General features: G+C 40.6%; 1 protein-coding gene across 2 annotated transcripts in view; it reads right to left on the reverse strand.

Annotated features, from left to right (window-relative positions):
* Abd-B (Abdominal B) overlaps positions 1 to 16,022 on the reverse strand; it is a 137,391-nt gene extending 121,369 nt beyond the window's left edge. For both annotated transcript variants that reach the window (XM_067140528.2, XM_067140520.2), the window contains exon 1: positions 14,734 to 16,022. In XM_067140528.2, coding sequence (XP_066996629.1) covers positions 14,734 to 15,634 — 901 coding nt within the window. In that variant the 5' untranslated portion in view covers positions 15,635 to 16,022. The remainder of the gene's footprint in view (positions 1 to 14,733) is intronic.
* Positions 16,023 to 20,329: the final 4,307 nt, after the last annotated feature.

Raw genomic sequence — 20,329 nt, forward strand, 5'->3', positions numbered from 1 at the left:
AAATGTGCAGAAATGGATTGGGAGTTTAAAAGAAGGCAGTATAACTATACAGCCATCCTTGAAACACGTCTGATTAAAATGCTACCTTCCACGGCTTAAACATAATTTTAGACTTAATTCATTTTAATGTATACATTATTTAGTTTACCCCGAGCTCGCTTGGTGGCTTTGATCGTTAAGGCATCAAGTCTCTTTGGTGTAACACCATGGTTAGCAGGTTCGAGTTCCGTTGGTCGAAAAAAAACTTCACCATCAGAATGTTGGTTGACAGGTTAGGACATGTACTGGTGCACAATTCTGAATCACTATATTGCGTACCAAAAGCCTGGATTCAATATCCAACCTATCGGAAGTATTTACATGGAGTGAGGGTATATGAATTTGTTGATGGTGATTCGTCCGTCGGATGGAGACATTAAGCTTTGAGCAGAACCCTTGGTGCTATTAGACAGGTGCCAGAATATGTGCTACCACCTCCTCCTTCCTACTATCGTTTATATCACGTCATTCATTTCATCTCATTAATACCACTGATGAGACTGACGTCAGGAAGGGCACCCGGTCTCAAAAACTCGCTGCGAACATTCATCTCACTTCATACCCGACCCCGTAGAGAAAAGGGACATGGGTTGGACACATACACACACACATTTATATTACCTCGAAATTGGGGAAATAGTTTTTGATACTGTGTAACATCATTTATAACCATAGATCTACTTACTGCAATAGCAGTAAGAAATCTGCTAACTTATCTGAGTGATGGCCCCAAATGCAAATCACTGGTGATTTATTTATTTATTTATTTATTTATTTATTTATTTATTTATTTATTTATTTATTTATTTATTTAGAAGTCAGTCCTCAGTCTGTTAAAAGTGGGAAGGAAAATTGACTTGGGAATCAACTCCTATACTGACTCTTCAACAGCTTGGGAACCAACTCGAGTGTCAGTTCGAAAATGGTTGGGGACCAACTAATAAATCCGTGGATCCAACTCCAGGCCAGATGAAGTGAAGAAACTATAGGAAATCACTTCTCGGTAGGCATAGAATTCAATGACACATCCAGAATATTACTGTTGTAATTCTCTGTTGTTCAACATCTCTTCCACTGCTATCGCTTTTAAGAGACGCCCGAATGCCGAAATATTGTCAGTAAATCTATTGACAGAATCTCTAGTATTTAGGCACTGTGAAATAACCATCGGTTGGGCAGACATTCGATTCCATATCCTCCAGCTTAGATGATGACCAACTGAGCTAGGCAGTCAGTAAGGACTTGGCTTCATATGGTGCCCGAAATGCAAATGAACATACCCTATACAATTTTGGCTTTTCTTAAAGAATACAGTGTATTCCTATAATATTTTGTTACCGCCGTTCCAAATACAACAAAAGTTCTATTATTCTTCTGGTATGGTCAGTACATTTCCTAAGTACCTTTCCTGATTTAATATCGGCATGTTATCATTTGCAGGGGCGTGGTAATCGAATTATTTTCCCCAAGTGACTGTATAGCCAGTTACTCAACACCGAGTGCCGGGAGACGGTAGATAGTCTAACCCGACTCTATAAAGGTCCAACGGCTTCAAGCGGAGGGGTGCTGGTTCTCTAGTGGAGGAAATGCCACTGAAATCCAGCAAGCAGCGTCAGTTCTCCAGGTTAAGGGCGGCTGCAAAAGGCGTCATGAAACCCGGCAGTTCTAGGTATAGAATGCCTTTGGGTGCTGCGAGCTCACCGCAATAATAGTCAAGGTGGACCAGAACAAAGAACTAGGAAGTGCCCGAGATGTGACGCGCATCTCTTGTGTCTCCAGGGAGGTACAAGAAATGGATGGAAACGGAGAAGAAGAAGAAGAAGAAGAAGAAGAAAGGTTGAAAGGTTCCTGAGGTTAAATTCTTCGTAAAACTAGAAGTCCGGTTGCAATGGTTTCGGTAACAGCAATCAGGCAAAACTAGAAACTTAGGCCTACTTAATTTTTGTTATCAGTGTTATGTTCTTGCTAGTTGCTTTACGTCGCATCGACACAGATAGTCTTATGGCGACGATGGAACAGGAAAGGGCTAGGAGTGGGAAGGAAGCGGCCGTGGCCTTAATTAAGGTACAGCCCCAGCATTTGCCTGGTGTGAAGATGGGAAACCACGGAAAACCATTTTCAGGGCCGCCGACAGTGGGGTTCGAACCTAATATCTCCCGTATACTGGATACTGGCCGCACTTAAGCGACTGCAGCTATCGAGCTCGGTATCAGTGATATCAATGTTATCAATCGATGGCCTAGAATGAAAACCTCGTATCTCACAAAGTTCTTCCTATCCAGTACTTCCCTTAAGACTGGTTACGCCTCCCAGCCACACATGAATTCGCAGTCCATCAGAACAATGTTCGTTGTGTTCTTTATTCCTATGCCGACGTGTGAAGGAAAATGAACCTTATCGTACCGTACTATAGGATAGTATGTCTGCGTGACGTATTTACTGACTCCTACAGTATAATTTTATAAGGTTCATTTTCCTTTACGCAACACCATAGGAAAATAAACCCAATGAACATTGTTCTGATGGATTGCATATTCATGTGTGGCTGGGAGGCGTGACCAGTCTTAAGGGAAATAATGGATAGGAAGAACTTTTTGAGATACGAGGTATTCAATCTAGGCCATCGCAATGTAGACATTGGAAGGTATGGTGGGAGGGGGAGGGGGCTATCTTCTTGGATATGCTACTTCAAGAGTGGGAATTCAACACATTCCTGTCCTCAGTTGCTTTACCTACATTCATGCAAGAGTGTCGACTCCAGTAGCGAAGTCGGTTAATTGTTACCCTACTGTTCTTAAAATAGCTGGTTTAATCCCAGTAGAGCCAGTTGACATTTGTGGGTGTTTTAAAAACAAATTACTCCATGCTGATGACTTCCCTCATGTTATTTTACAGCCATAAAAGGGACTGAGACATTCACGGGATGGATTTGTAAGGTATTGATAGCCTAAATTTGAATCTGGAAATACCTTCTAGGAGCCCTTAGTTCTCACTACTGTTTCGTAGAACATTTTACATTAACTATATTAATTCTAAACGCAGGGTATCCTGAGAGTCATACAAATTTTCGAACAGTTGCTTAATTCATGGAAGCCTGTTCAGTTAAAATGTCTACAATTGATTGATTGATTGATTGATTGATTGATTGATTGATTGATTGATTGATTGATTGATTGATTGATTGATTGATTGATTGATTGATTGATTGATTGATTGATGGATTGATTGATTTGTACCAATACAGTCAGCACTGGGCTTCCAAAACGTAGGCCAAGCTACATGTCATTTTTCAGTTTATACAATTTTCTTTTATTTTCGGCAAAGGTTGCTAAGGTTGATTTTCTGTCCTACTTCAACGTATATATTCCGTAATTGCGTATGTTACATCAGAGGATTATCCCTCAATTCCGCAGTTTTCTTTTTTGAATTTTTGCCGGTTTTTAATTTAATTTTTTTCTCTTTCACTTGTATCTTTATATGTTTCATTCAGCCAGCAGGATTGAGTGTTTCAGTTTGTCTGAAGAGTGAGTTGGCTTTTTTAATAATTTGCTGAACGTCTCATCGACACAGGTAGGTCTTATGACGACGATGTGAGGAGAAAAGGGTGCCTGTCTGGTGTGAAAACGGGAAATCACGGAAAATCTTCTGCAGGGCTGTCGACAGTGGAGTTCGAACCAACTATCTCCCGAATGCAAGCTGACTCCAAGCGCTCAGCTACTCACTCGGTGAATGAGTGTTTTATGTAGGTATCTGTAAAAGACTAACATTCTATCTCACACGGTGTTGATAATTACTGTATTCCGATTCTCTCTCTTAATTCCTTGTTGAACTTCTGACATTGTCTTGGTTCCAAATATCTTCCAGTGGAAATTCCTTCTATTTTTATTCTCAGTCGAAGAATAATATCCTGTTCTGGACAGTGCTTAACTTACCTTACATGCAACCTCTTAAATAAATTATAGACCGTGTACTATATGCTGCACATTTCTTTTTACGTGATAAACGTGCAAAATATCCCGTGTGAACTGCAACTTTCCAGCACGGATTGAGAAAGTGGTATTGACCACCACGTATTACGGGAATTTGTCCCGTTTCCGCTATCGTTATCTGCATACCTTTCAGATAAGTCTTCAAATCTTTTACCGTTAGTAAGTTATACTAGTAAGATACAGTTCCCCTCGTAGTGAGTATAGTTGAACATTCGCTTTTCAGCGTCATATAATATCTGAAATCAAATCTCAGTTGGTGTGATTGAAATTTGTGCTGAAGAAAACGATGAAGATAGTATATATTGCTAGTGCAGAAAATATTAAAGTCAAATTTGATTAGACATGGCTGACCTTATTCGAAAATAATAAAATACGTAATATATTAATTTTCAATGTAGGTGATGGTGTAGTGGCATTGACGGGTTCTAAGAAAAAGATGGAGACAGAGAAGGTAACTTTCATCCAAAATCAAAATAGTGTGTTATTAAGGTTTGAATTTAATCATGTTTAAACACGTTCAGCGTAGCATATTCAAGTCCGGTTCCTGAGTTGAATGATCAACGTAGTGGTCTTCGACTCGCCAGCGCCGTGGTGTAGGGGTAGCGTGCCTGTCACTTACTCGGAGGCTCCGGGTTCGATTCCCGGCCAGGTCAGGGAATTTTAACTGGACCTGAGGGCTGGCTCTTGGTTCACTCAGCCTACGTGATTAGAATTGAGGAGCTATCTGACGGTGAGATAGCGGCCCCGGTATCGATGTCCAAGAATAACAGCCGAGAGGATTCGTCGTGCTGACCACACGACACCTCGCAATCCGCAGCCTTTGGGCTGAGCAGCGGTCCCTTGGTAGACCAAGGCCCTTCAAGGGCTGTAGTGCCATGGGAGGGTCTTCTATTCAGAAAACCCTGAGTTCGATTGTCATTCGGGCTTGGGATTTAGTTCGCGACTAGTTCATTTATTTTCGTTTATGTTCAACACATCATACTACCAACCACCAGTGAAACACTCAGCAGTGAATATATCCTTCCACATGGGGTGTTGGTGACAGGAGAGACATCCGGCTGTAAAACTTGGCCTGATCAACAAGTAATGATGAACCCATGTAATTGGAACAAGCCAAGCACTGTGGAAGAGCTTGCTGTACACTTCCGAACTGCCTGTATCACCACTTAGCAGTGCAACACGAATCGCCCCAACAATCTTAAGGCACTATGGTCATGACTTCTCCAAGTGAGAAAGTCGTTGATTATTTTTCTTTTCACGGTCACGTAGAAGGATTTTAGTTTCGATGTTATTTGGTTCAGACGACCCTGAGTTCAATTCCCGGCCAGGTAGGGGATGTTTAACTGCATTTCGTTCATTCCTCTAACTCGAGTATTGGGTGGTTATGCCCGTCTTTATATTCATCTCTTCACAATACATCACAGTATCAACCACCACATAGATAGTGCATACATTCTTCATAAAGGGTTGACGTCACGAAGAACATACGACCGTAAAACTGGACCAAATTCACAGGTTGTGCTGATCAAAATAACTGGGAAAAGGTCAGAAAGAAGAGGTTGAAGATATTAGTCTGCCTCTGTGACCTCTATATTACTGTTGAGTGAACTGGGACCGTAAAGGCGTGCTCGGTTCACCCGAAAGGAAACGGATTCGATTCTCTGTCAGGAACTGTATACATTTAGGAATGAAATATCCACTTTCGGAGTGTGTTAAGATAAAAGTTTCACTCAGCCTACACCAAAAGTACGGTACCAGATTAATTCCTAGGAGCTAAGGCGACCAGATAAAGACCTACCCATTCTATCCAACTTAATGACAGGATTGGTGGAATAGTCTTCACCTTCCACTTCTCCAAGGGATTTCATTAGTTGTATGGAGATGGCTTTGCTTTGTGAGATGAGCACGTTTTTTCTTTCTTTTCTGATGACATGATACACTGTTAGGTATCGACGGAAGTAAATCGTTAGACCTACTTCTTTTCCAGTAGACCGACAAGGCATTTTTGGGTTTAATTAAAGGGTCAGGTATTCTTGTATTAGGTCCGAAGTTCACCATATAACAACTTATTTTTTATTGATATTTCTGTGTAAACCATCCCAAATATTATCAAGATAAAGACAGTACAGAAGTTTTGTTACTGATAGAAGTGCACGTCTTAGCTATCAATTTATTACTGTATCATACACAATGTTATTGGAAGACATGGAAATGAAGCAAGAATTTTGAAAACACCATGTGTATCGAAAGAACTGGCTACGTGGTTTGGATCACGGTTGTATTCGGGGGATGGTGGTTTCGAACCCAACTGTAGGCAGCCCTGATGATGGTTTCGCATGGTTTTCCATTTTCATACCAGGCAAATGCTGGGTCTGTATCTTACTTAACGCCACGGCCGCTTCTTTCCTACTCCTGGATCTCTCTTATCCCATCGTCGGGGCGACGTAAAGCAACTTGTAAAAAAGAGTCCGGTTTAGCATAGACTGACGGTTATTTGAAAACCAAAGTCCTGAAGTGTTTCGGACAGAGTATCAGAACGGCAGCGATGAACTGGAGCGAACTAAAAAGAGAACGACGGAGCGAGCAAGCAAGATGGAGAGGAGTAGGGCAGGCGGAGGGTAGAAACCAAGGTGGGTCGAAAAGTGAGCGGTGAAAGTTCTGTGTAGACAAGGCGAGACAAGCCCAACCTAGCCCGTAGCGAAGAGAAGAGAGGGTTTCAAAAGATTAAAAAAATGAGCGAACCCATATTGAATGGGTAGGAGAATGGGCGAGGGTTGTAAACTATAAACGCCTCACTCGATCGGAGCATAAAACAGGAATTTACAACCTCGGTGTAGCCTAGTGCTTCTGTCAACAGCCAGCAAGTGGAGCTGTCGAGGTTTGATCTCTGTACTGATTCACTTGTTCTGATTCTTTATTCAGTAAATGAATACATTTATCTCTTGGGGAATATAACGTTCTTATAACTTCGTTTCAGTTAACGGCACTAGAGACATATAAGCTCATCGTTCACAGGTTAATTATTTCAGTAGAATTATGACACCTGCAAGAATAAACTGGCCGTAGAGAAAAATTCGTAAAATGCCGTACCACTACTGGCGGTTGCAATCGCCAACTCTTTATAGGGCCACCAATTTCTGATGATATATTAACAGCAATATTTAAAAGCGAAAAGTTGACAAGCAGTTTGAAAGCCTGTGACGTCATGGGTACCGTTTGCGATCGTTTACCTTCTCTACGCTGAATTACTGTATAAACAACTATTTCAGTATAGGAAAATCAAGTGAAACGCGTACTTCGTCCAACTAAGGTGAAACTGTCTCTTTTCTTATCGCCTGTCGACGTCGCACTAACATCTAAGGATCGTCGACAATGGGGAAGGAGTGGCTTGAAACTCAGAAGGTAGCAGCTGTGATGTTAATTAAGGTATAGCCTCGGCAGTTGGCTGCTGTGGAAACGGGAAGCCATGGGAAACTATCTCTGGAGATGCCGACGCTCGTCATCCTGAATACAAACTTACCTATAAATACAATACATGACGCAAACCACATTGTCAAATTTCATCTTGACGTAAAAGTAGGATCGAATCACACGTTATTTCAACGATCATTTTCTTTACTCCGGTAGTGTGTAATCGACACGTCGGTTAATCGACGGTTGATAGAGGCAATTCTGTATCTCTTAAGGAAAGGTAAAAAATGTAAGAGTCTCTAAAGCTCTCAAATCCCACTCTAGAGTTTTAGGAAAAGAACAGGAGTTGACAAGGAAGGTTAGACATAAAAGATGATATTGCGGTTACCACACAATCCCTATGCCTCGACCAAGAGGGAGTGAATTGTGATATGTGCCTCGAGACCATAAATAATACCGAGCTATTTGGCTACGCAGTTTGGGTCATGTAGCGTGTTCGAACCCCACTGTCGACAGCGCTGAAGATGTTTTTATGTGGTTTCCCATTTTCAAACCTTAATTAACGCTACCGTCTCTTCCTTCGCAGTCTCACACTTGTTCTAACACATCATCGCCATACGACCTGTCTGTTTCGGCGTGACGTAAAAACAAAAAAATACCGCCCTAAATAAAATAACCATAGCAAACAATTGGGATTACCATTGACTGTTGATATGAAGCACGTGCTCTACTGACTTATGTGAAATCTTAACATTTAATTTTTAATTTCCAAACATCTCTCATCATTGACCAGAACTAAAATTACAATTGCCTTGGTTAGAAGATACAGACGATAGACCTATTACTGTGTTACTACGCTCACTTAGGCCTAAATTAACTTACTTAAGTTACTTAAGTTTTTAATTAATACTGCGACTGTTATTTTTAATATTTTAAAAAATCGTCATCCTCTTGCTCTTGAAACGATAAATAAACTATGATAAATAAATTACTTGATAAATAAATCACAACAATATTTGCCTAGAGCGAGCAATACAATGCACAGTGGAACTGCGTCCAAAATAACCATATGAAATGATCACGGCGTAGCATAGTGCTATTCGACTTCATCTCGTAGTCTAAGTCTCATCACAGAATGAGCCTTAATGAGCTCGTCTTTGAAATTATTGTTACATATGAATCCATGGCTAAATGGTCAACGTTCTGGCCTTTGGCCCAGGGGGACTCCGGGTTCAATTCCCGGCCGGTTAATTCATTGGTTAATTCCAATGGCTCGGGCGCTGGGTATGTGTGCCGTCTTCAGCTTTAGAATTAATCCTAGGTAGAGTCCCATCCTCACAGACGCGCAGGTCGCCCATACGGTGTCAACACGGAAGACCTGCATCAGGCCGCTTCGTAAGGCACACGTCATTAAAAAAATATTATATATGAAACTTATTCACATAAATTTGATATTTCGGCATCATATATCAATTCCGCGAGTATATCGAATCAGGACCAATACAGCAGTTCGGTAACCGGGCTGAATAGCTCAGACGGTAGAGTGTTGGCCTTCTGAGCCCAACTTGATGGTTCGATCCTGGTATATTTAAAGGTGCTCAAATAGGTGAGCCTCGAACCAGTAGATTTACTGGCACATGAAAGAACTCGTGCTGGACAAAATTCCGCCACCTCGGCTTTTCCGAAAAAGTAGTTAGTGAAACGTAAAAAGACCAATAACATAATTAACAGCAGTTTGATATGAAACACGAGAGAATAATATTTCAAAGCGTCCGTTCATAATGCTGAGGCGGTAAAGGTATGTTCATTTCACCCGAAAAGGCATTAATTCGATTTCTCGTCACAAAGTCGAAACATTTATAAAAGAGACTTTCACTTCTGGAGAGACACTTGGCCATGAGGTTCACTCAGCCTAGAACAGAAATGAAGCAAAAAAGAGCAAAGTCATCTCCTTACAGGCCATGAAGGCCCTAGGAGGGGTGGAAGGTAAAGGCTCCCACTATGCGCAATCTCGGCACTTGATGGATTAGAGTGGTTAGCTCTACGCCCGGTCGCCTTTGCCCTCAGGAATGAACATGCTACTCATTTTTGGTGTATGCTGACTGAACCTTAGGGCCATGTACACCTCCGGAATATAAGTCTCGTTTCTCAAAGTTTTCGACTTCCCGACGAGGAATAGAACCCGAGATGGGTGGACTTAAAACTAACCGCCCTATTTCACTTATTGACGAGGCTACGAATAGTGAATGTCTCTACCTTGTACTCCTCCAAAGGCTTTCCTGGCCTGTTTATGTTTTATATCCTAGTTAGGATGTTGTAAAATGTTAGATAAGTAACTTATTATTTACAGGTCATTAATACTAAAATTTTGTTCCTGCTTCTTCATTTATGAAATTATTATATACGGTTTATCATCTCACAGGGCTGAGAGTCAAATACGTTGTAAGCTTCTAAAAAAAATAATGCCATGGATAGCGTGTATTAAGAGGCAGGGTCAACGCAGCAATCTGACCAACTTTATGAGTGTAAACATTGTTTGATATACCGTGCTACCTCTGAGTAATTGAGATAAGACTAGGACTACAATTTGAGATAAGATATCAAGTCTGCGCTTTCTGTATGGGAAATGAAAATAAAAATCAAAACTTTGTCAGTATCAACGTCGGGATTTGAGCACATAATCTCTGAATTAGCGAAAATCTACTAATACAAGTCTCTCGCATTTAAATACTCTCAAATGCCAATGGACTGTACCGAGATTCGACCCCCGAAACTTGAGCAAAGGAGACGAGTTCCTAACTAACTATGCTGCGCAGCCACTTTATATCAGAAGAGGTTAATTCAGGAATGCCCCAGGTCTGTGAGAAGGGTTTTATATGTAGTTGTCTCTGGTATCAACCACTGAGTTTATGTTGCATTAGAAACCTGAGTCCAGTATTTCTTCTGATTAGTAAAAGCAGGCTTGTAATTTTTCGTGATGGTTGATATCGTGATAATAATCAAGAGCCACCCAGTTTTTCGTTGAAACGAAACTACAAATATATGATTTAAATTTTTAAAATCTCACACTCATTGCTAACTTGATTAGAAGTGCTTCCGTTTAGTTGTGGCCATTTTCTGATCCAATCGCCTGTGGTTACCTCTTGTTCTTGACACGAATGCTCTTAAATTTGAAAAGCCTACATGTCTTTCATTATCCCATTCTACACCGAACACCCTCTTTCTTAGACAGGTCCTCCTCCTCCTTCCGTTAGTGTTAAGAAAGTATGATGCTTTTTTCGTTAGGATTCACTTTTGAGGATTATTCAGCATTGTAACAAATGATTATTTCTAATTATAGCATTCAAAGTTGACGAGATGATGTGAAGTAATGGAACACGTTTAAGAAGGAATTGTTTTGGAAAGAAATGCATGCATTATCGTGACTACAGTGATAGATTTTCACAACTAATCTCCTGATGCACGATATTAGCAACCGCAGGGACATGAGTTTAAATCTCGACTGAACCTAGGTAAATTCACTGAATTTGTTAAATGATTAGGAGGCCTAATGAAATAAATTAATACAATTTAAATATATCATTGAACACAAATATTGCTTACGTCTCAATAGATGGAAAGGACAAAGAGCAAAATATATTTCTACCTATGAACTGATACTGGAAAACGTTTCTATAGAATAATGTTATGCGTTTTCTTCCCCTTTACTTCCAAAGAATTCATGTCTTCGACTTTCATTAATAACTTGAAACGACAACTCACTAGTTTACAAACTTATTAATAATCTAGATATATATTTACTTTGAAATAATCAGTATAAGGTACCGCAGCTCAGTTTCCGAAGTTAATATTTCTTTACAAGCCCTTATACAGGGCTATAAACAAATTGATAATGACCAAGTTACATGTGAGTTCCACACTATTTGTCGTATTTAAAATTACTCTTAAAATGTACACAGTCTGACATGATTGCGGGTGAATATAGATAGAGAATGCGTTTAGGCTATATTTTGTGTGATACTTAATCATTTATTGAAGTGTCCAATTCAACCACATAGCATACCATTATTTTCAACTTTCAACATAAATATAATTTGTAGGCCTATCTTTTGACAGGCTTTCTCTCTACAGGAAAAGGTGCTGAAAATTCTTATTAAAAATATGAATTGAAATATTTACAAAACTAATTTCAGATTTATGAACTTCGTCCGTATTGCCTTCTTTTTCATACCCTGAAGTTTTAAACCTTATTTGTTATTATGTACTAAACGGAAACATGTAGCGTTTAATACGAATTGTTTTATCTATGAATAAATACTATGAATAAACACATTGAACAGCAGCATGTATTTTGAATCTCAAATAAATAGTCTAATAAGAAGATGCCACATGGTTACAGTTTCAGACTCACGAGCTCATCTTGTTTACGGTCTGCCACTGATATTGCTGCAGCCGGCTAGCCTTCAGGGAAAACAAGCTTATTATCATACATACTAAATTATTCCAAGAAACTCGGACACATTACATACAGAATAAAGGAAGCATATTTCTTTTAATCATACTAAAACATCACTAGGAATTCATTTTATCACAATTCCTCCAAGTTTCCGATCTCATGCAGAATTATAGGCCTAATTTTCTTCCGCATGTCCGTTGCTCGTACAGCTATAAAATACACACCTATGATATTCATAGCATAACACAATTCCCATAAAAGTTTAATAAAATAAAACATGTCGACTTTTTTGTAGACATATGGAGTGATCTTCCTAAAAGAGACATACACAGCCTAATACTTTGTGAAAAAGTATATGTAAAATAATTGCATAAAAGGTTGATCACTTGCAGTAATGCTGGGTTTCAATCACGAATGAATCGGTGACATTTTCAGTAAGATAAAATAGATCAATAACAGAAATCAACTAATTAACGAAATAACACCAGATGAACATTTCTGAAATATATTTTGTAGATAATAAGATTGTTTGACAAGGAAAGCATGACTTCACGGTTAGTCGCAGTGCACTGTTGCCTGTATTTAGTTAGTTGGTTAGTTAGTTAGTTAGTTAGTTAGTTAGTTAGTTAGTTAGTTAGTTAGTTAGTTAGTTAGTTAGTTAGTTAGTTAGTTAGTAGTTGGGAGCTAGTTAGTTAATTAGTTTCATAGTCCATTGTTTGTAAAGAGAATAAACTGGATAACTTTGAAACGAACAGTGGGCCCACTCATTAATATCAGGAAGAAGGAGGTACCCAGTAAAAATAAAGAAATTTTGTCAGTTAAATTTTCTTTCTGTATCAAAAATAGTGAACGAATACACCAGTTTATGTTCGCATGTACTATACAGTGGGTGGATGCTATACTGAGCTACAGTAGAAGGGTACGGCATGAACTGGGTATGAACCAGTGACTTAATCTGATCCAACAAGTTGCTCTAACCACTGAGCTATTGTGGTACCTTCTAATGGCTAAAGTTCTTACAGCTTGGTCTACTTGCTGAAGATCTTGATATGAAGCTAATGTAGTCACAAAAATGCAATAACATTTGGAATATTTTCTTCATTTCAAATATATTTTAAGATCATTGAGAATATTTCTCCGACATGTCATTCCTCCACAAATTTCAGTAGAGGGACATCGGATAATTTTATCTCATTTCTTTGGAGACATCTCTAACAGAGATGAAAAATGTATTACTCAAACACTCTTAGATAAATAATTATTTATATGTCTTTAATAGGATAACTGATGTAATTAATGTGACAAAAATTGAACCTATACGGAAATGTAACCAAAAGAACTCAATGTTAAATTTTATTTTGCCTCTGGAATTAAGAGAAATATGTAATATTCTGATAAATGTACACTCAATTATGTTTTTCTGAGATGCTAGATGTGTTTCTGAAACATAATTAAACAGCACACACTTCACTTCTGTAATTTAATGCATGGTCAAATGAATTAAAAAAATATAACAACGAATTATTCATCAGTATTGAATGTTGCATTGAAATGTTTCCTGTAAAATTATTATACTTCTGCATTAAAGAGACTTAGACAAGTATTGGAATATCTTATGTCAATCACATTTGTTAAACTTTCATCATCTCTTCCATACACAAGAGAAGTTCTGTCAAGAATGACCTACCAATGCTGACTCACAAGATCGATACAGTATTACCGCCATTGTCTACACATACAGAACATAGAGCCAATGTTTGGCCCGGACCAGGTTGGCAGCCCTGCATGCCAAAGATAATGTCACTGATGTCTCAAATATTCCGAGAAACTCACCTTGTTCTCAAGCAAGAACTAGTCAGATCAACATTATTTTTTTACGGAATGGCAGTTCACTCTGTGCAGTTTTGCCATCAATTTCACTTCATATGGGAGTTACACTGATCTAGAATACAGCTTATTAAAGATTTAAAGCATTAATATATCATACGTACTTCAATAATTAATTCAATAACTCAAGCATTTGACTGAACGGTTCAAGTTCGTATCCAGTAAGAAAACTAGCTTAAGTCACTCTGCCATACACCATGTGACTTCCCATTTCATTTAGCTCATTTTCCAAGCGAAGATTTTGGTGTATATACTGAATAAAGTATAACACAACCACATCATCCCATGAAGTTAAAATATTGAACAATTGAACTTTGCCTGCCTAGCTCTCGAATGAATCTCAATTACTTATTCTTCAGAATTAAATGCACTATTTCGGAAGAGTTTACAAGTGTATTTTTATTGTTTGAAATAATCTAACCCTTATATAATTTTCCTGACCTGGAAGTGTAATTAACTTTATATAAGCCAGATACACTTCTGTTCGAATGATTAGAATATATAACCATATATTCTTATTCATGTTAAGAAAAGGTTGAGCATCTCTCATATTTCAGAAATCATCAGTAACACACACAGACAGACATAGTAAATTTTTTCTAGTGAATTAGACTAAATTTCAGGTGTAATATACATGGAGTAGCACCAAACACAGCTACCCCAAGTGACCAGCTTAATACATGTATAGATGAAGTTTGTTTGCCACCACAGTAAATCAACAGGTGTGTAAGACAGTATTACTTTAATGACTGTCTAGATATGTAAAGTCTTCATCTTTCATGATGAATGTGGCTGCGAGGCATTTTGAGACTCCTTTTCATCGCTAAGGAAAGAAATTCAGTAGTATGTATCCATGGGGAAATAGCCCTGAGATGTGTAGGCTGGTAGGTTGAAGGCGGCTGCATGTGGTGCTACCCCATGGGAGGCGGTCACTTCAGTGCTACTGCTTACCTGGTGGAGGGTATGGTGTCGAGGCTACAGGTTCGGGTGCCCCATAGTTGCGCAGGCCGTACCCATCGTGCGGAAATCCTGCGGCACTTTCCGCCGCCACCATCGCCGCCGCCGCCGCTGCCCGCCCTCTGTCATCGGCCGGCGTCAGGTAAGGCACGGGCTGGGCGTGGTGTGCGTGGGGGTGGTGCGTGTCCACGTGGTGGGGGTGGTGGTGATGGTGTCGGGTGGCGGCGCTCGAATAGGGCGAATAGTTCCAGCAAGTCGCCGCCGGAGAGAAGGACGATGACGACTGGTCCGTACTGGGCCCTGCGGACGAAATCGAGCCCGAGGTATACTTGTAGTCGGTAGCAGTGCCACCCCCACCTGAGACAGCCGCTGCCGCCGCCGAGGCGGCAGGTGACCAGAATGAGAGCGCGGCAGTAGTGGCCTTACTCCGACTGTCCCTGCCACTCCCACCAGACGCTGAAGGTGGTTCTGCTGCCAGGTTGTAATAGGTAGGGGTACTGCTGTATTGATGGTGGTTAAGTCCTGCCGCAGGTTCGAAAGCGGTCGCTGCTGCCGCGGCCCCATGGTGGTTTTCCACCGGGCTGTAGTTCCACGGCTGCCCCCCATGGTGTGAGTGTCTTATAACTCCACCCCCCGGTTCTACTGAAGGACACTCGCCATAAGATGCTATCCTCTTTGCAGGTATATGGAGAGGACCCGTTGAAGGAGTATTGTTGTTATTATTATTGTTGCTAGTGACGGATGAGGGAGACGTCGACGACGCCGTGGAGGTTGTAGTGGTAGCGACCGATGATGGAGGTGGTGGTGGTGGTGCGGCAGCAGTTGGTGACGTGATCGGGGTGGTGGCGCTCTGCGGGGGCGGTGGGCTGTCCTCGTACAAGCTGCCGTTCATCATAGCCCACCACGTCACCCCGGCGGCAGTCCCCGCTCCGGAGGCTGTCGCGCCGCCGCCATTGTGGACGTCGTACAAGGTCGCGGAGGCGGTGACGGCGGCCGTCGCCACGTCCAAACCGGTGTCGGCGATGATGATGATGGTGATGCGAAGACGCGGGCCGGCAGGAGGTAGTCAGCCAGTCAGTACCAACACCGACACAGCGACAGGGATGTGTGCGTTGTCATGTTGGTAACGACGGGGTCCCCACCCAGAAGTTGGTAGCAATGGAGGAGGAGGGAGAGCAGTGGGGTTGGAGGGGAATTCAGTCGAGAAGAGGGTAGCAAATGGAACAGAACGAATCACAGACACACACACGCAAAAATAGGTCAATAAAAATGGGTTATTATGTGTGTTTGTCCCAGTTTCATAGAACGTTTTTGTTTGTTATTTTAAATATTAATGAACGGATGTTGTCGGTTCAGAAGTTTGTTGTTGTTGGATGGATTTGTTGCGTTGATTAAAAAAAAAAGAAAAAGAAAAAACACACAATGTATAAGATATCTTTTTGGCTAAGTTTTCCCACAACTGGCTAGCTATCTGTTAGTGTTAAGACAGGCTACTCAAAACTACGTAACACTGGGCACTCTCACTTTTTCGGAACACAAATTCAGAATCGGAACACAAATCACAAGACACAAGACTTGATGATCACATCTTTAAACAGGCACGCACTTCGTGTAGTTAGACATTGTTTACATCAGTTTACTTTCTTCAGGTAGGAACTAATCTGCTATTTGAGTGTCAGGGAAAAGAGAATTACAGGTGTGAGCAATAAAAAGAAGTAACCTTTGTAACTAAAAACTTTCTACAGGAGAGAAATGTTAGGGTTAGAATTCTTTTCAGAAGAGGGAAGGTTGTAAAATATGTTCCCTGTCCCTCTCTCTTGAGGGTTACTCAAAAGTCACAATAGGTTGAAGAAAGGAAGTTTCCTTTTGTGATCGCTGGAAAGTTTTGTTTAGAGTGTAATAAACTCGTATGTAAATCACTCCGTTGTGTTTGAGAAGAAAAGTCGCATCGCTTGAAGAGAAGTAGAAGCAGCACACTCGCTTGACGTACTATCGGGTCGGGTTGTTCTGTGCGCGCAACTCTGCTTGCACTGCGCTCTCAGCGGGCAGCACGACTGACGGTTAACTGGCGAACAAGAGAGACTCAAAGGCCCTGGCTCACTCGCACTTTCCGACAAGCGGCGCGCGGGACCGGACTACCAGCTCGGCTGCGGGAGGAAGGGGCGGGGGGATGAGCGCAGAGGGGAAGAGACGGCACGACGCGCGCGACATCTGCTGCACGAACGGGGAAACGGGCGCGGATCAAATAATAAAAGGAAAAAAAGAAAACGAAAAGGAGCAGAGCATAAAAGATAGAGTAAACTTTGTTCTGGATACATTACACGGCCCTCGGGTTGCAAGTAGTACAGTTTCCCTTTGCGAAGATTTCTTCTACAGTAAAACATATCACCTGTATGTTTAACTGTGACATCCGGTTAAAGAAACGGGAGACTTCATTATCACTGATTATCTTCGAGGGTAGGTCTGACATACGAAACCTTCTAAGGGTATCTGTCAGACCTTCCCTCGCCTTCTTTTTATTCATTATTAATCTGCCTGAAGTTGCAAGAAATCACAAATAGTCTGAAGACTGCCGCATATTTATATTTTTAAACATTTAAAAAAGTTATTTCCCAATGTATGAGTTACCAATTGCTCCTAAAACTACAAGTAAACATGTTAATATCTCTCTAGGGGCGGGATGAGTGGCTCAGACGGTTGAGGCGCTAGCTTACTGAATCCAACTTGCCAGGTTCGATCGTGGCTCAGTCCAGTGGTATTTGAAGGTGCTGACATACGTTAGCCTGGTGTTGGTAGATTTACTGGCACGTAAAGGAACTTCTGTGGGACAAAATTCCGCCATCTCGGCGTCTCCGAAACCGTAGAAAAGTAGTTAATGGAACGCAAAGCCAATATTGTTATTATTATTATTATTATTACTATTATTATTATTATTATTATTATTATTATTATTATTATTATTATTATTATTATCTAGGTGAGAAGCGTACAAGACGTATAGGTACTCGTTTTCCCTGGCAGGCTAGAACTAATTAGCAACGCCTGGCTTTGTTGATGGCCAACATTCAGATTTGGATAAGACACTATTAATTATGATGGTGATACTAACCAATAACTTTCTTTAGTATGGAGAACTTGGGAGTTTCAGGTTGCTATTAATCATAGTGATAAGCCATTTTCCTAACAACAAGGCCGTGAATGTCCATGTAGAACATCTCACTTAGGCTTATTTTGAACGTACTTCCAGGTGGACGACAATTACCTTGTCTTGTGATGATTTCGGGAGTGATAATGTTATTTTATCCCTTAGAAGAACAAAGTCAACAACAACAATAACCACCACATCACCTTCACTATGAAATGACTGAGCTGTGTCATGTGATTCTCGACAACAGAAAAAAATATATATATCTATGATTTCTGGGATGTATGAAAGGCTAGGGGCTGACTACAAATAACTTGTAGTCCAAAGTTATTTAATTTCTCTTTTTTGGTCCTGCTATGAATCATTGTTAGTCATCCTATGGATCGCGCGCACAAACCCGGCAGAGGAAGAACAATCTTTGAAAGGCGGAGAGAATTCCATTCAGCACTCCACTTCATCCTACTAAATGAATTAAAATAAAATAAATTAAAATAAATTAAATCGCTCGCCCATTGGAGCTCCAAGCGGTAGAGTAAAAAGAAACTAAGAATCGTTGGCAGCCTATATGGCATGACATAAAATTTTATGTACACTGTAACCGAGGCCTTACGATATTATTATTATTATTATTATTATTATTATTATTATTATTATTATTAACGTTATTTTCTTTACGTACCACTAACGACTTTTACGGTTTTTGTAGACGCCGAGGTGCCGAAATGTAGTCCCGCAGGAGTTTTTTTACGTGCCAGTAAATCTACCGATACGAAGCTGACGTATTTGAGCGCCTTTATATAACACCGGATTGAGCCAGGATCGAACTTGGCAAGTTGGGGTCAGAAGGCCAGCGCCTGAACCGTCCGGGCCACTCAGCCCGGCATTATTATTATTATTATTATTATTATTATTAGATTCCCTACTAAATTAGGCAACGGCTGTAGCCATGTTGAAACACCGGATTCCGTGAGATCTCCGAAGTTAAGCAACATTGGGTGTGGTCAAGATCTGGTTGGGTTGCCACGCGCAGTTTGGGGGGGGGGTATGGGAATGGAGGAGCGGAAAGGAACTGGCCACCCTACCGTACGTAAACTCCGGCTCAGGCACATCTCTACGGAGGTTCGGACCTGCCTTCGGGCAGAATACACCCTTATCGAACCTACTAAATTATAAATCTGAATATTGGTCTGTCTTTCTGTCCTTCCTTCACGTAAAATCCACTCGACCGGGAGATGTAGACCAGGGTGCGAAATCGCGGAAGGGGGGGGGGGGGTGGAAGGAAGGGATTTCCCCCCACCGACGATTTTATCTGAAAGGTCCCTCCCCCCCACTAAAATTGCCCGGGGGAGATTCTTTCATTATAAAATTATGAGGAAAATGTAGAATGCATATAATTTATGACTGAAATTAATGATTTTTACTGTGCAAATTTTTATGAAAACATCAGCAATAATTCAAGTGAGTGCCAGACCTTGCCGGACCTACAACCTATTATTCATGTTTCACTCTGACAAGTCCATCTGAAACCCAGGAAAAATATAAATTACTTGAAGCTCTCCTTCTTTGTCATTTCTCTAAGTAGCTCGAACTTACACCACTTCTTGGAGAGGGTGTGTTTCCGATAAGTGGCCAACAGGACAATATGCACTTAAGCAGTGTACAAACCGACACATATTTTCAGTCAAAACGTAGCCCTGATAGAGGAAGGTTCCGCCAATAAAGCAATAAATCGGGACAAATCGCATCTCATCTGGCCTTTCGTAAGAAAACGACAGTCTCTCGAAACTTCTCATTCGCTTTATAACAACAAAATTAAAAAAAAAAAAAGATCTACAATTTACATTTGTGTGGGGGGAGAGGGTAATTAAATTACAGGAGAAATTTAACCCCCCGCGAATACTGCCTGAAATAAGCACTTGTAGTTAAGTCCTATGCCCCTTCCCCCCACAATTTATTTCGGATTTCGCACTCTATTGTAGACTATAATTTGACAGGCTTCCAGCTAGTACAACATCCGCTGTTCTTACTGGGGCGAAGCAGTGAAAGAAAATGTAGTGCAAGTTAGAAGAAACTGTTCGCCTGGGACACTTAAAAGTGAATACGTTGCCTAAATGTTTAGTCATGATAAGAACTGCAGTCTATCAAGTGTACTGATTAAAACCAAAATAATGGTTAAGTATACTTTTAGGCTTACAAACTGAAGGAACATAGACCTTCGTACAGAATTTAGAATTACATTTCATATATATGAGTGATCATATATTTTTTCATAACTCTAAGGATTTGCCAGTAAATTGCCCTTTTTTATCAGTTAATTTTGAGCGTGTGACCGTTCACACGTCCAGCGTGGACAGTTCACATGGAGCGCTGAACCACTGCCATGTCTCTAGGGATTATTGTTGTAATATGAAGTACAACTGGGCAACCATCCTCTATTAACACTAA

This window comes from Anabrus simplex, chromosome 1 (assembly GCF_040414725.1).
Source record: "Anabrus simplex isolate iqAnaSimp1 chromosome 1, ASM4041472v1, whole genome shotgun sequence".
In the NCBI taxonomy this organism is placed as follows: Eukaryota; Metazoa; Arthropoda; class Insecta; order Orthoptera; family Tettigoniidae; genus Anabrus; species Anabrus simplex.